The sequence below is a fragment of the Euphorbia lathyris genome, chromosome 10 (assembly GCF_963576675.1).
Source record: "Euphorbia lathyris chromosome 10, ddEupLath1.1, whole genome shotgun sequence".
Taxonomy (NCBI): domain Eukaryota; kingdom Viridiplantae; phylum Streptophyta; class Magnoliopsida; order Malpighiales; family Euphorbiaceae; genus Euphorbia; species Euphorbia lathyris.
In genome coordinates, this window is record NC_088919.1 from 33604625 (window position 1) to 33621443 (window position 16819).

General features: G+C 38.3%; 1 protein-coding gene across 1 annotated transcript; it reads left to right on the plus strand.

The window, feature by feature from the left end:
* The first annotated feature begins 8512 nt into the window (after nt 1–8512).
* LOC136209659 (probable plastid-lipid-associated protein 13, chloroplastic) lies at nt 8513–13023 on the plus strand. Its single transcript, XM_066001209.1, has 7 exons — nt 8513–8891; nt 9137–9258; nt 9340–9423; nt 9578–9674; nt 10590–10806; nt 10923–10975; nt 12790–13023. The coding sequence occupies exons 1-7, from the start codon at nt 8661–8663 to the stop codon at nt 12880–12882; spliced, it is 897 nt and encodes a 298-aa protein (XP_065857281.1). The 5' UTR covers nt 8513–8660; the 3' UTR covers nt 12883–13023.
* The last annotated feature ends 3796 nt before the right edge of the window (nt 13024–16819 follow it).

The window sequence follows — 16819 nt, forward strand, 5'->3', positions numbered from 1 at the left end:
AGCCGATCCTCTTGCCATTGCACACTTTTCCTTGCGAGCTCATGAATGAGCTCGTAGGCCTCACTAGCTGACTTCCGAAATAGATCCCCACCTGCAGCGGAATCAATAGTCGCACGGTTAGTGGGAGTTAACCCGTGGTAAAAAGTGCTTACCAAGTCGTGCTTTGGGATGTCATGGTGGGGGCAGTTTCGGAGCAACTTCCGGAACCTAGCCCAAGCTGCGTGAAGGGCCTCGCATTCCAACTGCCTGAAGGATGTGATATCGGTCCGTAACTTGACTGTTTTGGACGGCGGAAAATAGTAGGAAAGGAACTCCTTTTCGAGCTCTTCCCATGACGTGATGGATCCCGCCTCCAATGAGTGTAGCCATTCCAACGCCTGTCCTGTCAATGAAAAGGGAAACAATTTCAGTCTCACGGCCTCAACGGGAACACCATTTTGCCGAGAGGTATCGGCACACATAAGAAATTTATCCAAATGCTCGTTGGGGTTCTCATGGAGTTGCCCTCCGAATTGACCATATTGTTGTATCAATTGGATCATTCCGGTCTTGATCTCGTATGTGTTGGCCGGGATCGTGGGAGCGACAATGCCGTTACGATTTTGGGGACGATGCAGCGCAAGGATCTCCATCATCGAACGCGTATCATTGCCCCCGCGGATGTTGTTCACGTGTGGCCTCTGGTTTCCGTTGGGTTGGTTGACCTCGGCGTTGGGGTTTGCCATTCTTTCTCTACGTAACCTACAAAGAGTACGTTCAATTTCGAGATCAATAGGTACGAGAGAATCACTTTTAGATCGGGTGTGCATAAAGTTGAACAAGTATAAAAGGTTATCAACAAGAAAGAATAATGTTAGTAAGAGTATATATAAACAATTTATACAAAAAGAATGCTTAAACTAACAATTAAACGTTTTTGTCTAATATTGTAGGAAATTATAAATCCCCGGCAACGGCGCCAAAAACTTGATGGGACGACGCCTAGTGGTAGAGTTTTTCTTACGACGACTTAAATGTGTATTGCGGTGAATGTGCTACTAATGTGGATGTGATCTTTTTAATGCTCTAACTCTACTAGACGCAACGACTACTTAGGGGCAAGTGTACCCCGTCGTATCAAGTAATAATCCGGTTAAGACCGGGTATCGAATCCACGGGATTCATAATTACAAGTATTAGACGACTTGATTTCGTATGTTATTTAAGCGGTAATTACTTTGGGGTGAAGTAAGACACAACTACACACTATTCCTCACTATTGGCGACACAGATTCATGTAGCTAAAACTCTATGAAGTGGGATGCATATGATAAGTTATAGCTATGATAAATAGTGACTCTAAATGTATACGGATAATAGTTTACTCTTGCAAAGACGACCAAGTGTAGTAGAACCGACCCGTGAAGCACTTAGACTACGTGATTCCTAGTCAAGGCGTGTTTAATGCGGGGGAATTAGAAACTAGGGACCGTAAGTTCCGTGGCTTGTCAATTCCTATGGTTTCCGGTTTATCACTTCCGGTAAGGCAACACCTATATAACTCCCTAAAGATAGCCCGAATGGCGGCGGTAATCGCGTTCTCCTACACAATAATCAATTATCAATATCAAAACAAGCAATAAACATTAACACATAAAGGGAAATAGAGATTATAAATCATAAATTATAAATATGGAAAGTGATTAGATGAAATACAACCAAGCCTAGTACATAGGAAGAGTACAAGCTAATTAGCAAGTAAAAAGGGAGAATTTGCCCTTGGAACTAGCTAACCGGACTCAAAGCCGTCTCCTAGGTCGTGGAGGTGGAACTCTCGAGCTTGGTGACGAATGGTGGAACGGAACTTCGATGGAACGCCGGAACAACCGAACAAGCTCTCGAGGGGGAGAGTTTAACTACAAAATCTGAATCTAAATTACAAGGAAAGAAAAGAGTATCGTGTAGCTCTCTAATATGTAATTGGTGTCAAATGAAGTTCAAGAGCTTCCTATTTATAGACATCAAGCAAGGGCAAGTTTGTAATTTCACAAAGCACAAGTATGGAGCAACATTATTTGGTGCAGAAATCCCATGATACGCCCCGCGTAAATGCCCATTCCGTCAGAAATCTCCTGCATGTGGACCAATTCCGTGTCTAATTGTCTCAAACACGCCCTGCGTAAAGGATTGTACGCCCCGCGTGTTTGAGTCTCTGAAGTTTTATTGCTTGAATTGGTGCTTTTACGCTGTGCGTAGCTGAAGTACGCCCCGCGTAAAAGAGTCTTTGATCTTTTTACGTTGAAGAACTACCTTTTACGCCCCGCGTATATGGTGGTACGCCCCGCGTAAGGAGAGTTGACTCTGGGAGACAATGCAGTCTGACTTTCAAGATTAGGCCAATTATTGCCGACATATGTCATACGCCCCGCGTAGAGTGGCATACGCCCCGCGTATGCTGAGTCAGTTCCACATGGCTTCTGCGGATAAGGCAATCATTACCGACACCATGTTTCACGCCCCACGTAGAGGATTATACTCCCCGCGTTTGGAGTGGATTTTTGCTCCTTTCTCGTACCTGAAATACAAAACTTGAGAGCCAAGTTAGCTTGACGTTTTTATTTCCTAAACTAATCAAAAACGAGAAAAATTAACTGATAGTACGAGATTTATTTTTATTTCTTTATTTTATCAAAACACTTTATTTTTGTAATTAAACTTATTTATTTTATCCAAAATCAACCCGTAAATCATGCTAAAAGGTAGGGGTAAAATACCCCTATCAATGAGCTCCGGTACAATTCCTATGAGAACGCCAAGCTATACAAAGAGCGGACCAAAAGGGTGCATGATAGGAAAGTACAAAAGAAAACCTTTCAAATAGGCGATCAAGTACTTTTATACAACTCCCGATTGAGATTCTTCCCTGGCAAGCTCAAAAGTAGATGGTATGGGCCATTCTCAGTCATCAACGCGCACCCCTCCGGAATGGTTGAAATCGAGGGGAAGGATGGGATCACCCAGAAAGTAAACGGGCACCGTCTTAAGATTTATCTTGGCAAAGATAATTCGGACGTGCAAGTTCTGCGCCTGCAGACAATCACATATCCCCCAGCCGATCAGTAAGTTGTCTTCTCCACCCTAACTTTTTGCACTTATACTTTATGGTTTGTGATGCAATGTTGGAACTTATTGCACATTTTTAGTGTGAGGAGGAGGGGTAGACAAACTTACAAAAATTGTATAATTTTTAAATTTTTGTTGCGTCGTGTCTAGTTTAGTTTTGCATTTTTCGGGTTTTATTTATGTTTTGCATGTTTAGGACCTAAAACCATGAACCTCCTTCGAATCTAAACTTCGTTATTTGTCCTTGAGGGCTGAGAACCGAATCTAAGATTGCATGACAACTAGTTTAGGTGTAGGACACAATCCTTGTATCTGTAAAAGCATGAGCTAAAGTTTGCATTTAGACCCTACTTTTGAAGAAATGCTAAAATCATTACTTAGGTAGATAACTTAAGAATTGAAGGCATGTGATGTTAAACTTGAGTTTGGGGAGAACTAGTAAACACAAAATTGAAACCCAAAGAATTGTGAGTTGAATTTGAGCCCAAGAGCGAACATCAAAAAGCTCTTTTTCTTGACATTTTTGTGTGAATGTTTTGACTTGTGGAAAGATTACAGATTTTGCACCTAATACTGTGTTGAACCTACATGCAATGATTTGAGATGGTAGACGATGAAATCAGCCTCATTAGAATTAACCCTTTTCTTTACCTTATTTTCTCTTTTTCATCCACTCTAGGAAGCCCCTTTGAGCCTATATTTTTGTAGTTTGTAGATTTTTCTTTCGTCCTAACCCAATTTTTGCAAACCATCACTTGGTTTGTTACTTAACCCAGTTTTTGCAAAGCTCGCATTGAGCCTTTGTTTTCTTCTAGCGCTTTATCTTTGTTTATGGCATCATAGTAGCAAGCCAAAAGGCTAAGAAGTGAATGAGCATCACTATCCAAAAAAAAAGAGAAAAGAGAAAAAGAAAAAGAAAAACAGAAAAAGAAAAGAAAAGAGACGAACAAAAGAAGGAGAACTCTATCTCCTAGTTCTTAAAATTAGAACGTCTCAGAAAAGAAAAAAAAACATATATGTAAATAAAAAGCTCAATCACTTCACAATTTGCTAAAGCCATCTTTAAACTTTGTTTTTCTAGTGCTAGAACTCCTAACCCTTGTTGTACCTTTAACCCTCTAACCACATTACAACCCCAATTCGAGGCTGTTTTTGATATCATCGGAGTCATATAGCATAGTAGAGGAACTCGGATGAACGTGCAAAGTCAACGTAATCCTAAGCAAGAACATAAGCCGAGAGTAAACACTTTAGCCACCAAAATTGTGTTAAATGAGTGAACTACCTATGGTGAGGTGTTTTACTTAGCGATCCCCTTAACCTCGTTTAATTGAATATGTGTCCTTTTTCTTAAAACATATGACCTATGATAATTGAAATGCGGCTTTTGGATATCGTGTCTCTACTTTGTATTTCCGAATGCATGTAATTACAGATGCTCGAAATTGTGTCAAGCACCTAGTCAAACCGGGAGGTTTTCTAGCTTGCTTGTGATTGCGGGTTTAGTTTTTTAGTTTACTTGGGGACAAGTAAAGTTTTAAGTGCGAGGAGGTTTGATGGGGGTCAAAAACCCCTATCTTTGGGTACGGTTTTAGGACGGTTTTTAGTGTTATTTCATGAATAAGCGAGCAATTCTCGCATTTATATGCCTTTGTGTGAGTTAGTTAGGAATTGGAAATGTTTTATCAACTTTTTGTTGTTTAGGCTCGTTTTCTGATCATTTTAGGCAAATAAGGTCAAAATGGCATGTATGTTATAATTCCGTTATCTTTTATAGCTAATTGATCCGCCAAAAGTCGCACCAAACGGAGCGTTTGCTTAAAATGAGCGATTGGCGGGTCAATTTAGCCTCGAGACTAATATTATTCGGAGTTTTCGTGCATGCGCAGGGATAAATTCGGGCGAAAATTACATCGTGGAACATTGAGCAACCATGCGGAAGCGTGCAGGGCAAAACGACTCGTCGAACTGGCCTTTTTAGGCCAGCTCGCTGAGCAGGCCTCCAGGGGCCTGCTTGGGTGAGCTGGCCAGGCTAGCTCGCCGAGTAGGCCTCCAGGGGCCTGCTCGGGCGAGCTGGGGGCCTGCTCACCGTGAGCTGGCCTGCAAGGGCCAGCTCACTGAGCAGCGCGCCCTGCTCGGTGAGCTGACCAGCGGGAATTGGTCAAAAATGTCAGTTTTGACCCCACGACCCCACAACCGGTCCCACAACTTCCCACCTGCACAATGACACGAAATAGGTCAAAAAGAGGGCCCGAGCTACAACTATAAATAGAACTTTTCCATTGTAAATTAGATATCTTTCATTATTGTAATTTACTTTAGCTTTCCCCTTGAAATTCCTCTCCATCTCCTCCATCTTCTTCAACCTCCATTGAAGCTCCTTCAAAGCTGTTGTCCGAGGAATATTCAAGGTCCGTCCTTAAGACCTAGGAAGCCGACTGTAGAGTAGACAGGTTCCCTGAAAGGGATTTTCGTATCTCCTTTTATCTTTCCTTGTTTGTACTCTTTGATACAGTCTATGAATCCTAGGCTAATTGTATCCCGTGACATTGTTCTTCGCCTTCAATAATATTTTAGCTCTTATTTTGTTCTATGCTTATTTGTTTAATCTTTGTCTTACGCTTTATTCAATTGGTTTAACTCATTCAGAAGCCCCAAAATCTAGTAGGCACATATTGTGAGCTGAATCTGACCTAGTCAGAGCCTAGGAGATTGACGACCTCTTAGTTGATTAAGTCCAAATTGCTGAGCCTTAGACCTAGTTTCGGCCTTACAAGGGAATCACGCACTAGGAACTTCAGGAGGGTAAGTAGGGTTAATCGCCTTGAATACAAGTGACTTAGATTAGGTTTTTAATCAATAGACCTAATAACCTAACTTCATTATTATCGTTCATACCATGTTCCTTCGGGTAATTGCATTAGTGAAAGATCACCTAGGAGTAGTATAACTTAATTAGGAGTAGTTTAACTTAATTAGGCGTAGAATAACTTAGTTAGAATTAGTATAATTTAGCTAGGAGTAGCGTAATTCAACCTAGGAGTAGATTAACTTAAACAAACAAACTCAAAACCCACAAAGCCTAGATAACACCTGAGACCAAGTAGCTCGATACTTGTGGTAAATAAGTCCTGTGGATTCGATACCTGGACTTTCCAGATTTATTACTTGATAACGACGGGGTACACTTATCCCTTAGTGAGTCTCCTTTACGGGAGGCGCATCAGCGATACGGAAACTAACCGAAGATTTCCCTAAGGGGAACTAGAAGTTTTCATAATTTTATAGATGTTTTAGCCGATTTTAGGGATTAGGTGAGTTTGTGTGTGTTTCGGTTTCACAAAAGTCCTTTTCCGAATTGTTAGTATAATAGACGAAGCAATGGAACTATTATACCCTTCAAAGAACAGATATGTGGACACTTATCTACTTTACCTTAACTTAGAATATCTTAAACTAAATAGAAATACAAAATAGTAACTCTGATTCCGTATCATTTTAATTCCGATTATGACATTTAAATAAATGTTCCCTGAATTGTGTTACTATATGACACATAGTGGATAACTTTTAGTTCAATTATATTTACATTTAGTCTAAGTTGTTATGATTTATCGTATATTTCAAATAGAATAATTTTTAATTTCACTCCAGCTTTTATATATTGCTAAAACAAACTCCTGGCTCTGCTTCTACTATTTATAAAAACGAACTCCCGAATCTCTGGGCTCCACAGACTGCTTTCCTTTCTCCTCGCGCTTGGAGTCACCTTGGCCTTGTCCTTTTTAGATTCTTTGTATCCTGTCGGTGGTCGTAATCGTCGTAGCGGATAAAATTATGTGCCATAGCCATAATCTCCTCGATGGACCGTGACAGTTTCCTGAAGCACTTTTATTTGAGAGATTCACATAAGGTTCCTTTTGCCAAGGCGTCATGGATGACTTCCAAGTTACGGCTTTTGACCTGGGAGGCCAGGTGATAGAACTTTGATAAGAAGTTTCTGAGTGGCTCGGTGGGGTGTTACCGGAAGTTATTAAGGTCTGAGCTTAGTTTTCTGATCGTGAACTAGGACAAGAAAATGTCCTCCAATAGATCGAAGGATTCAATTGATTCGGAGGCTAGGCCTCGATACCATTCTTAAGCGCTGGGCGAGAGGGTCGAGGGAAACACCTTGCACATTATATCGTCATCCTTTGAGTACAGGTTGATAGTGCTCGTGAAAAAGACCACATGATCATTGGAATATTTAGTGCCTGAGTAGAAAGTGAGTCGAAGAGTCTTCTAGTCCATAGGGAATCGGGTGTCGATGATCCGATGAACTAGTGAGGTTTTGCTCAAAGTTACGTTGCCCCCCATTACGTCGCCCAAGGCGTGCTTGTCCATAAATCGTTGTATTTTAGATTCCAACAGATCCTCGACCTCATGTGGTGCTAGAGTCAGAGCTTCCGAGTGAGTTGATACTACTGCGAGAGGTGAAGGCTCTGATGAGGTTTGGGCGAGGACCACTGGGCACATTAGGATAGGCTCGGCTGCCGCAAAGAGTAGTCAAAGCTTTCCCCATCGCTCAAGCCTAGTTCTTGAGGAATTACCAAATTTTGGCGTTCTCCTCTTGCAAGCCTTGCTACTGTTCGATTATCTTCATTTGTGTTGCGTTCTGAACAACCTGCATTGTTTGGAAACTCCGGATCACGTTGACCAATTGCTTGGTGTTGCTAGCCTCTTCCTCATTGGGCTCCACCTCTGCGAGCAAAGAGGCCAGATTCAGCGACATTCCTATGGGGCTCAAGGAGCAGTCCTCCTGCCTAAGAGTAGAAGTTTCGGCAGTTGCAGGGAACATCTCATTGATGTGAGTTTGGATATGTTGGTCAACCATTTCAGGTAGAGCCGTTTGAGGATCTGAAGGTCGCTTGTTCTCCACGCTCACCACATCAAATAATGGAGATATGAGAACCTGCAAGGACACTTCGGAGATCAGGCTTCACCTGCACAAGGAACGGTTTTGGGAACACTCTGACGCACAAGTCACCGATGCTTCTAGAAAGAGAAAGTCTTAAGTAGAGAGAAAGGAAGTATACAGATTTTCCTATTAGGGATTGCGGGTTTTATAGAACTGTTTGATTGGTCTGTTCCATTAGTATGCAGCTGGGTTGCAGTGATGGGCTAGTTAGTTAGTCAGAAGTGTTCTAATTAGATTTAGTGGGCTTGGTGCATATTCAAGCCTACCAAAAAAAAAAAAATGATCCATGATAACCAACCAACACATCTACTATTCTTTAAAATAAAAAACAAAAAAGAACAAAAAACGCATCTACTATCAAATAAGAGTATACTTATATAGGTTAGGTGGAAAACTGTATTATGATCCACCCAATTCTAATTTTGACAAGGCTGGAAGAAAGAGTATTATAGTAGGAGAGTAAATTAATGGTTTAAACCGCGTGTAAAAGGAAATGGGGGAAGTATGTACTAGTATTGAAAAAAGAAAAAGGAAGGACGGTTTTGGGCCGTTGGCTTGAAATACAGCATTCCTCACATTTCACAGCGACATTGCTGCTGAAATGGCATCGATACACGCCTTAATTCCTGTTTCTTCTGCTCCTGCCTCCCGCCATTCCTCTTCCCATTTTTTTTCTTCAACTAATGCCAACAATTCGCTTATCTCCGTCAGCCGACGGATAAACCGGAGAATGCCGTTTATAGCAATGGTTCAGCAGGCGGTACAGGGAGCTCCAGCTACCTACGCCAAGGACATGGAGCGCCTTTCTGCTAAAGAGTCCTTGCTTCTTGCTGTAAGTTTCCCCGTTTCAGAATTCTGGCTTCTCAGCAATTGAAACAATTCACTCCTTTCAAGTTTCTTTTGACGATTTTACTTTCTGTACTTTTATCCGTTAATTGGAGAGAGCTCAACACAGAATTCGAAATCTCGAGCCACTTTTTAGTTTGAATTAGCTGATTGAAATTTAATTGATTGGTTTGGTTCATCCAGTTGTAGCTCAAAGCTTTTCTGTCTAATGATGGAGCATTTTTAACTCAGTTCAAAGATTCTGGGGGTTTTGATGCTCTACTTACCGGAAAGACAACAGATATGCAGAGAATTGATGTTAATGAAAGGATAATAGCTCTTGAGCGGCTCAATCCAACTCCTAGACCAACCACGTAAGTGCTTCTATGAACAAAGCACTACCATTTGCATATACTTCTTCTGTGAGATGTTTACTTGTTTTCTCAGCTTCTCAGGTCTCCGTATTTGGAAGGTCGGTGGAACTTTGAGTGGTTTGGATCCGGAAGCCCAGGTTTTTTTGCTGCTAGATTGATATTTGAGTAAGTCCAGCTCTAAATGGATGTTCATCTTGATGAGAAACCTTATCCTATTATCCACAGCTCCGGCAGTTTTCCTGGGAATCTTTTACTTGAATTTGATTGGTTAATATGTATGATAGTTAATTATGTTAGTCTATGATCTACGTTGTTGCAGGAGATTTCCTTCAAATTTGGCTAATTTATCAAATATGGATATTGTGATTAAGGATGCAAATGCAAAGGTTACTGCAAATATGAAACTACTTTTCTCGGTATTCTTCTACCTTTATCCTATTTGGATATTCTGTTATGGGTACTGTCACATAACAACCTCCATCCATTTTATGTTGCACATACATTACATGTATGAATTCAGTGGCATTGTTAGCAGCCAAGGCAATTAAAGCCAATAAGATGGAAAGCAAACAAATCAAGCTCCTTTACTCTCAACTCTCCAGCAATTGAGTAATACCTTAGGTCATGCATCTAGATTGTAGACTATCCTACTTTTGAGTTGCATAAGCTATTCTTCGTTGAATGCTTATTCCAGGACACAGAAAAGGGCATGTGGACACTGGACAGGGAAGGGTGAGCTGAATTTTTTTGTTAGAGCCTTGGAGAGAGAGCTGTTAGGGAAGGGTGTTGTGTGTGTGAGGAGTTGAGTTTCTCCAACTCTGTTGGCTCTTGGCCTCAGGTAGGAGGGAGGGAGAGTTTCTCTGGGAGTGCTGCTTGCAGTGCTAATTCCTTTATTTTCTACTTTCTTTTGAGTTGCCATTGCTGATCAATAATGCTCTCCTAATTCCTTTGTGTTTTTTGCTATTTGCTCATGGTATATTCTGATGTATGGGTAAGTTACCAAGTATTTTTTCTAAGGTGGATCTCTGACCTCCACCTGAAGGCTTATCACTAACTCACCACTGATGTATGTAGCAAGATGATATCTTGCTTATGAGCAATAAGGATATGATGTCTCAATTTATTTTTAACTTCCATTAAGTCTTCTGTATTTGGAATTTTGGATGTAATTCTGGAATCGAAGTCGTGAACATCTAGTCTTTTATGAGCAATTAATGATGGATGGAAATGTAACTAATATTCTCTAATTGTTGTGTAACCTGTTCTGGTTGCTCTTGTTGGTCGTTTTTGAGCTTTATAATGAATTTTTTTTTTCCCCTGGTGTAATGCAGATAGAAAGCAAATTTATTGTGTCCTCCAGGTTAGCTGTGGAGGGACCCCTTAGGATGAAAGAGGAGTACATTGAAGGAGTTATTGAGACACCAACAATCATTGAAGAAGCTGTACCTGCACAGCTAAAAGGTGCACTTGGCCAGGCTGTTAGTACAGTACAACAACTTCCACTTCCTATCAGGGATGCCTTTTCCAGTGGGCTAAGATTTCCTCTATGTATGTTTTTTGATATTTCTCCATATCAATGCTTTTGTGGCACTTCGTCAATTTTGTTTTAAAGTTATCCTACAAATTCATAACTATATTTTATTGTGAATTTTCAATGTGTGCAGCTGGTTCTTTTCAGAGACTCTTCATGATTTCTTATCTTGATGAGGAAATACTTGTAAGTATTCTACTGATTAGTTTTGAAATTTATTTGCAGTTGCTCTCATGGTTCCTGTAAACTTTTATCCTAGAGGTCTTATGCACAATTGCATAAATAAATCATGATCAAAATTTCAAAGCAACAGTAAGTTTCTTTCATACTTGTAAAATAATATGAAAAGATTCTTATCCTTTGGATGACAGTGTTTGTGAACTTCTCTACAAAGTGGAGGAAGTTCACATACATTAAGTGACCCTCACTGAATGGTGAATAGTCACCTAGTAGAAAGCCTTCTGCACATAACATTTCTCGAATAGCATTTTGAAATATGAATTGACATAAAAGGATCAAGGGATGGAAATCTCTGGTTTCCCTTGTTTCTACCTGCTGATTTGAAAAATGAATTTTTCTTCTTCTTCTAGAGCCTAGACCTAACCGAGGGGGCCCTCACTAGGATTGCTAGCTCTATACCTCTCATATCAGTGTTTGAGCTATGAAGCACCGATACTTCCCGGACGTCACCGTAGTATGCGTATCCGATACTCCGGGTGCAGGGATTCACGGGGATACGTACGGGATTTGCCTGGGAAGTATCCCCCTTTTTCTTTTTCTTTTTAAATGAGGGGATACGCGGGGACACGTCGGGGACACTTCGGGGACACGTCGGGGATACTTCGGGGATACTTTAGGGTTTTTTTTTAAAAACTTTGAAAGTATAAGGGTTTTTTTTTTAAAAAACTCAGTAAATAGAAGGATTAAAATGAAATAATCCAAGATTACTTGTATTTGTGGTTTTATAATGACTTGAGAGTATTATTTGTGTTTTTATAATGATTTTATGAATATGATTTGTGATTTATATATTTATGTATCTTTTGAATTTTCATTATAAATGATATATATATTATTAATTATATATAAAATTTGCCGTATCCCCGCCGTACCCGTATCTCATATTTTTTAGAAATGCCGTTTGCCGTACCCGTACGCGTACCCGCACCCGTATGCGTACCCGTATCGGTGCTTCATAGTGTTTGAGCTATGTATGAGAGGTCTGCAGTGCCCGCTGATATGAAAAACAGCCAAAGATAGAGAAGCTAGTAATCATACAGCCATCAGCAAGAGACAATATGATTTATACGTGTCCATAAATGCTGTTTGAGCTTATGAATGGAATTAGGGTTTAGGGATTAGCAAAGCATATCTTTTGTTTAACAACTGAACTCGGGGGCTGTTAAAGAGAATAGGATCCACCTCAACTTTCTTATTTGTACCTGTGTTGAAAGCTACAGTCTCACATGCCCCACCTTGCTGGGATGGAACATAGAGTTAATGACTATTGACTATTTTCTCCAACTGATGCCTCAAATAATAAAACTAAAACTAAAGCTATTAACACTAATCAAATTATTCAGGTTCAGATAAACAAATCTCAGTGGCATTCGTACAACTCTACAATGTCAAACATTTTCCTCCGTTTTTTGTTTTGTTTTGGAAAGGGTGTTTGATCATATATACATATTGGATGCTAGATCAGCTAGAATGTGGGCAAGGACAATATTTGAAAAATATAGCAGACTGATGGCATAGATTGGATTTGTAGTTGTCAAGAACTTACAGTAGGATATACTTTATATTTGGTTTGAATTTGGTGTAATTAGCATAACCTGTTTAAGAGATGCTTATGAAAAATTGTTGTCTGTAGAATTTGGATACATATTTTAATTAATCAAACCGTTTGGCAAGTAAATAATAATGATGAGATGTTAGTAGTTTCGTTGAAAGCCTTGACTTGTCCAAATAATAAATTCCTGTTGTGTTACCTGATACAGATAACACGGGATACGGCTGGAGTGCCTGAAGTTCTTACAAGGCTGGATGCTTCTACATCTCCTTTGGAATCCAGCAGTGAATACGAGAGCTAGAGCCTAGAGTTGCTATACTTTGATTGTTGTTTTTTTATTTAGAAAAGTCAAACTTATTATATTACAAAATAGAGTTAAATTCTCAGATTACAATTATCTTTCTTCTCACTTTCAATAAGAAAGTCATGTTGTTTTTCTTAATCTCTCTGTCCATTTCCTATGTATGAAATGCGAAAGTTCAGATTAATTCCTTCTTTCTGAACTGAAGGCAATTGAATTGACTAAGATCAAGCAAGTGGCTGATTCAATTCAAATAGTGCAGGGTTGCTATTTGGGGTCACCATCTACCCTTGCTTTCAACAAGTTTGGGTTTTATTGACTCAGATTCACAGATATTTTACTCAAAGGTTATCAAAGGTCAGAATATATAATGGGTAAATTACAAAATTGGGTAAAATAGGAGACCATTTACATATTTAACACATTTACTCAACCTACTACATATCTAGACTGTTTTTGTGTGACTTTTCCATAATACCCTCATTATTTACGGAGCGGCTATCTCCCTCCCGCCTGACTTCGCAGATTCTAGCATATGCGAAGCCTGCGAAGCTAATGTTTGGTTTAGTTGATGATTTTAATTAGCATATGCGAAGTCTAGTTGTGTTTTTAACAAAATTCGCTAAGTGGTATATAACAAAAAATGCCAAACAACAACGGATTCTAACATTATCAAAATTTACAAAAAGATTTCCACCATAAACTCCTAACAAATCACTTCATAATACATAGGCTCTTATTCACTACCGATGTATGGATGTGTCTCACGGTACCCTCAATCAGGATTGCCACAATAAACACCTAACAAATCACTTCATTATACATAGGCTCTTATTCACCACTGAGGGATGGACGTGTCCCACGGTGTAAGTTCCTATTCATCACCGATGGTTGGAAGTCCAGGCCTTTTGGAATGGATGTCTCTCATGGCACCCCAACACGCCGGCTTCCAGGAATGAATATTATGTATTCAATCACCTTCAGAAAAAATTAATCGTGTTAGGTAGAAAAAAGGAAGATTTGGCTTCGCGAAATGAGGATTCACTAAGTATGCGAAAATAAATGTGCAAGGAACATGGTGATTTTACTTAGCGAAACCATGATTTCACGACGTCTGCGAGGAGAAATGTAACGCTCTGACTTCGCGAAACGATGATTACGCGGAGTTTGCGTGAGAAATTTATCGAATTACCTCGCAAACTTCGCGTAATCATCATTTCGCGAAGTTAAATCGATAAATTTCTTCCCACAGACTTCGCGAAAACGACATATGATAAGTGAATTTATGGGAAAAAACACAGAGAAAACAATATATACTTACATTTTTCGACGAAAACAATATGAATTTATGGGAAAAAACACAGAGAAAACAATATATACTTACATTTTTCGACGAAAACAATATGGTCACAAGAAGAAAGAAACCAAGAAATGAGCAGGAAATGGAAGATGAAGAACCATGATTTCGTTTTCTAGGGTTAGGAAGATGAAGAATCAAGAAATGGGGAGAGAAAGAAGAGAAATTTTGTAATTTACCCATATATAATTGATGTGAGTTTTTTTTTTTCAAATAATAATTTATCCAATTACTGGTTGAAGTCTAGTTTAGGCATCCTTCTTTCTCTTCGAATTAAAATTCACCAAGTAAACTAGGATTCAAACTCGAAATCTCACTTAAACTAATTGAAAGACTCTTAAATACACAAACCAATTTTAATTGGTTTTTGGTGTGAATATTTTGAGACTCTAAATCCCTAACATTTTGACATTTTAGCAGGCAGAAAGGCATTGTGGAAGTTGGAAGTTTGCAGGAAAATAAAGTAATAGAAATTTTTTAATGGGAAAATAAATATTTTCAGGTGTTTGTTCATCTTATAGGAAAATACTTTCCAATCACTAACTTATATATAATATTATATTTATTTATAACTTATTTTCAACTAAAGTTTATATGTAATAAATGAAAAATGGGAAACATGAAAAGATGAAAAAAAGGATAAAAAAAGTAGAAAATGAGAAAATGAAAAAAGGATGTTAAAAACAGTAAACTTGAAATTGAAAAAATATGAAAAACGGAAAATATATAAAAAAAGTGATAAAAAAAATGAATAGAAAAAATGTAAAAAATGGTAAAAACGAAAAAACAAAAAAACGTGATAAAAGATAAAAATGTGAAAAATGGTAAATATGGAAAAATATGGCGCACGATAAAAAAACGATAAAAACATAAAAAATAGAAAAACGTGAAAAACAAGAAAAACGAAAAATATATTTTTTATTTTCTACATTTTTTTGCGTTTCCACATTTATTTTCATTTTTCACGATTTTTTCCGATTTCATGTTTTTTCTATTTTTCATATTTTTTTTCTTTTCACATTTTTTTATATAAATATGTTTAATAAGCTTAAATTTAACGGTGGGAATTCAAAGCATTATAAGGCGTAGATTTAATAAGTTTAAATTTAAATGTGGATGACCAAATTCATTTAGTTATTAAAATCCATGTAAATAAAATTGTGTATATGCATTGTTATTTCGTCTCTTTTTTAACACCTACTACGGAGCTTTGGGAGTGTTGCACTTTTTTTTTTCTTTTCTCTAAAAAAATATTTAATTCAATTGTGAGCAAAAACAAATAGAATAAGAAATCCATTAAAATTCACCATTAATTTTTTGGTAAACAGTGGAAGGTTAAACTGATGTTATTTGGGAAAAACAAGCTCAATAAACCCTTTTCTAATTTTTTTGGTTGAATATTACCATTAGATAATAAATTATCATGTTGATAAACATGATAGGTAAAATCATACAAGATTTTCTTGTATGATTTATGTTTATATTTGAGTTCATAGTTGCTATTGAAAAATGAATAGGTAAATTACTGGTTTAAAATCAGTAATTTATTGGTCTCTTTATCACCACTATGCAGGGATGACAGTTATGGGGACAACAAGTCATCCCCTGTGAATAGGGGCAACAATCGTCCTTATGAATAGGGATGACAATCGTTCTTAGAAATAAGGATAAAATTTTGTCCCTGTAAATGGAGATGACAATCGTCTTTAGGAATGGGAACGAAATGTCGTCCCTAGGAAGGGGGGCGACAGTCGCGCTTAAGAATGGAGACGACATCGTTTTCTTTTTGTCTCCTATATAATCGGGTATGGAGGAAACAAGGACGAAAAATGGAGATAAAAAAATTGTCCCTGAACATATAGATGACAAATTTTTTATATTTTTGGGGACGATTTTTTTCATCTCTGAAAGTGATTTTTTTTGTAGTGTACACGTGGAACAAGATTTCTTAACCACCCCTCATGTCAATTCAGAAGATCAATTGACAGACCTCTTCGTTAAACCATGGATTGGTTCCAGATCTATAGACTTAGCAGTCAAGCTTGGAATTGTCTTACCTTTAATTACAACTTGGTTGTAGAAAGAAAGACAATTTTGAAGATTAACTGTTTCAAAATTATAGTTTTACTAAACTAGTTACAACACATACTTATTTTTTTTAGGGAAAATTACAAAACTAGGTCAAATGGGAGGCCCATTTACATATTTAACCCATTTACTCAACCTACTACATATCTAGACTCATTTTGTGTGACTTTCCCTTAATACCCCTAACCTTCCCACTTCCTCCCTTACGCGAACGTTCTCTCCCCTCTTCTCCTTGGTTGCGCGAAACGGTGGCAGCTCCTCCATTAATGATTCTAAGACTTTTGATCTTCCTATCTTCCTTTAAATTGCACGAAATCTGCTTCATTTCTCCAAATCACAATGAATTTCTCTTCTTCCTCTATTCATCTCTTGATTCTGCAACTTCCTAATCCTAGAAAACGAAGTCATGGTTCTTCATCTTCCATTTCCTGCTCGTTCGAAGAAATGGTGGTTCTACATTATTTTCATCGTTTTTCTCAGTTTATCATATTG

What these genes read in the sequence shown, in the direction of transcription:
- LOC136209659 (XM_066001209.1), top strand. Translation starts at nt 8,661, where the DNA reads ATGGCATCGATACACGCCTTAATTCCTGTTTCTTCTGCTCCTGCCTCC. An exon ending in CCAACTCCTAGACCAACCAC is followed by an intron (nt 9,259 to 9,339) that starts GTAAGTGCTTCT and finishes TCAGCTTCTCAG; the next exon opens with GTCTCCGTATTTGGAAGGTC. An exon ending in TGGGCTAAGATTTCCTCTAT is followed by an intron (nt 10,807 to 10,922) that starts GTATGTTTTTTG and finishes CAATGTGTGCAG; the next exon opens with CTGGTTCTTTTCAGAGACTC.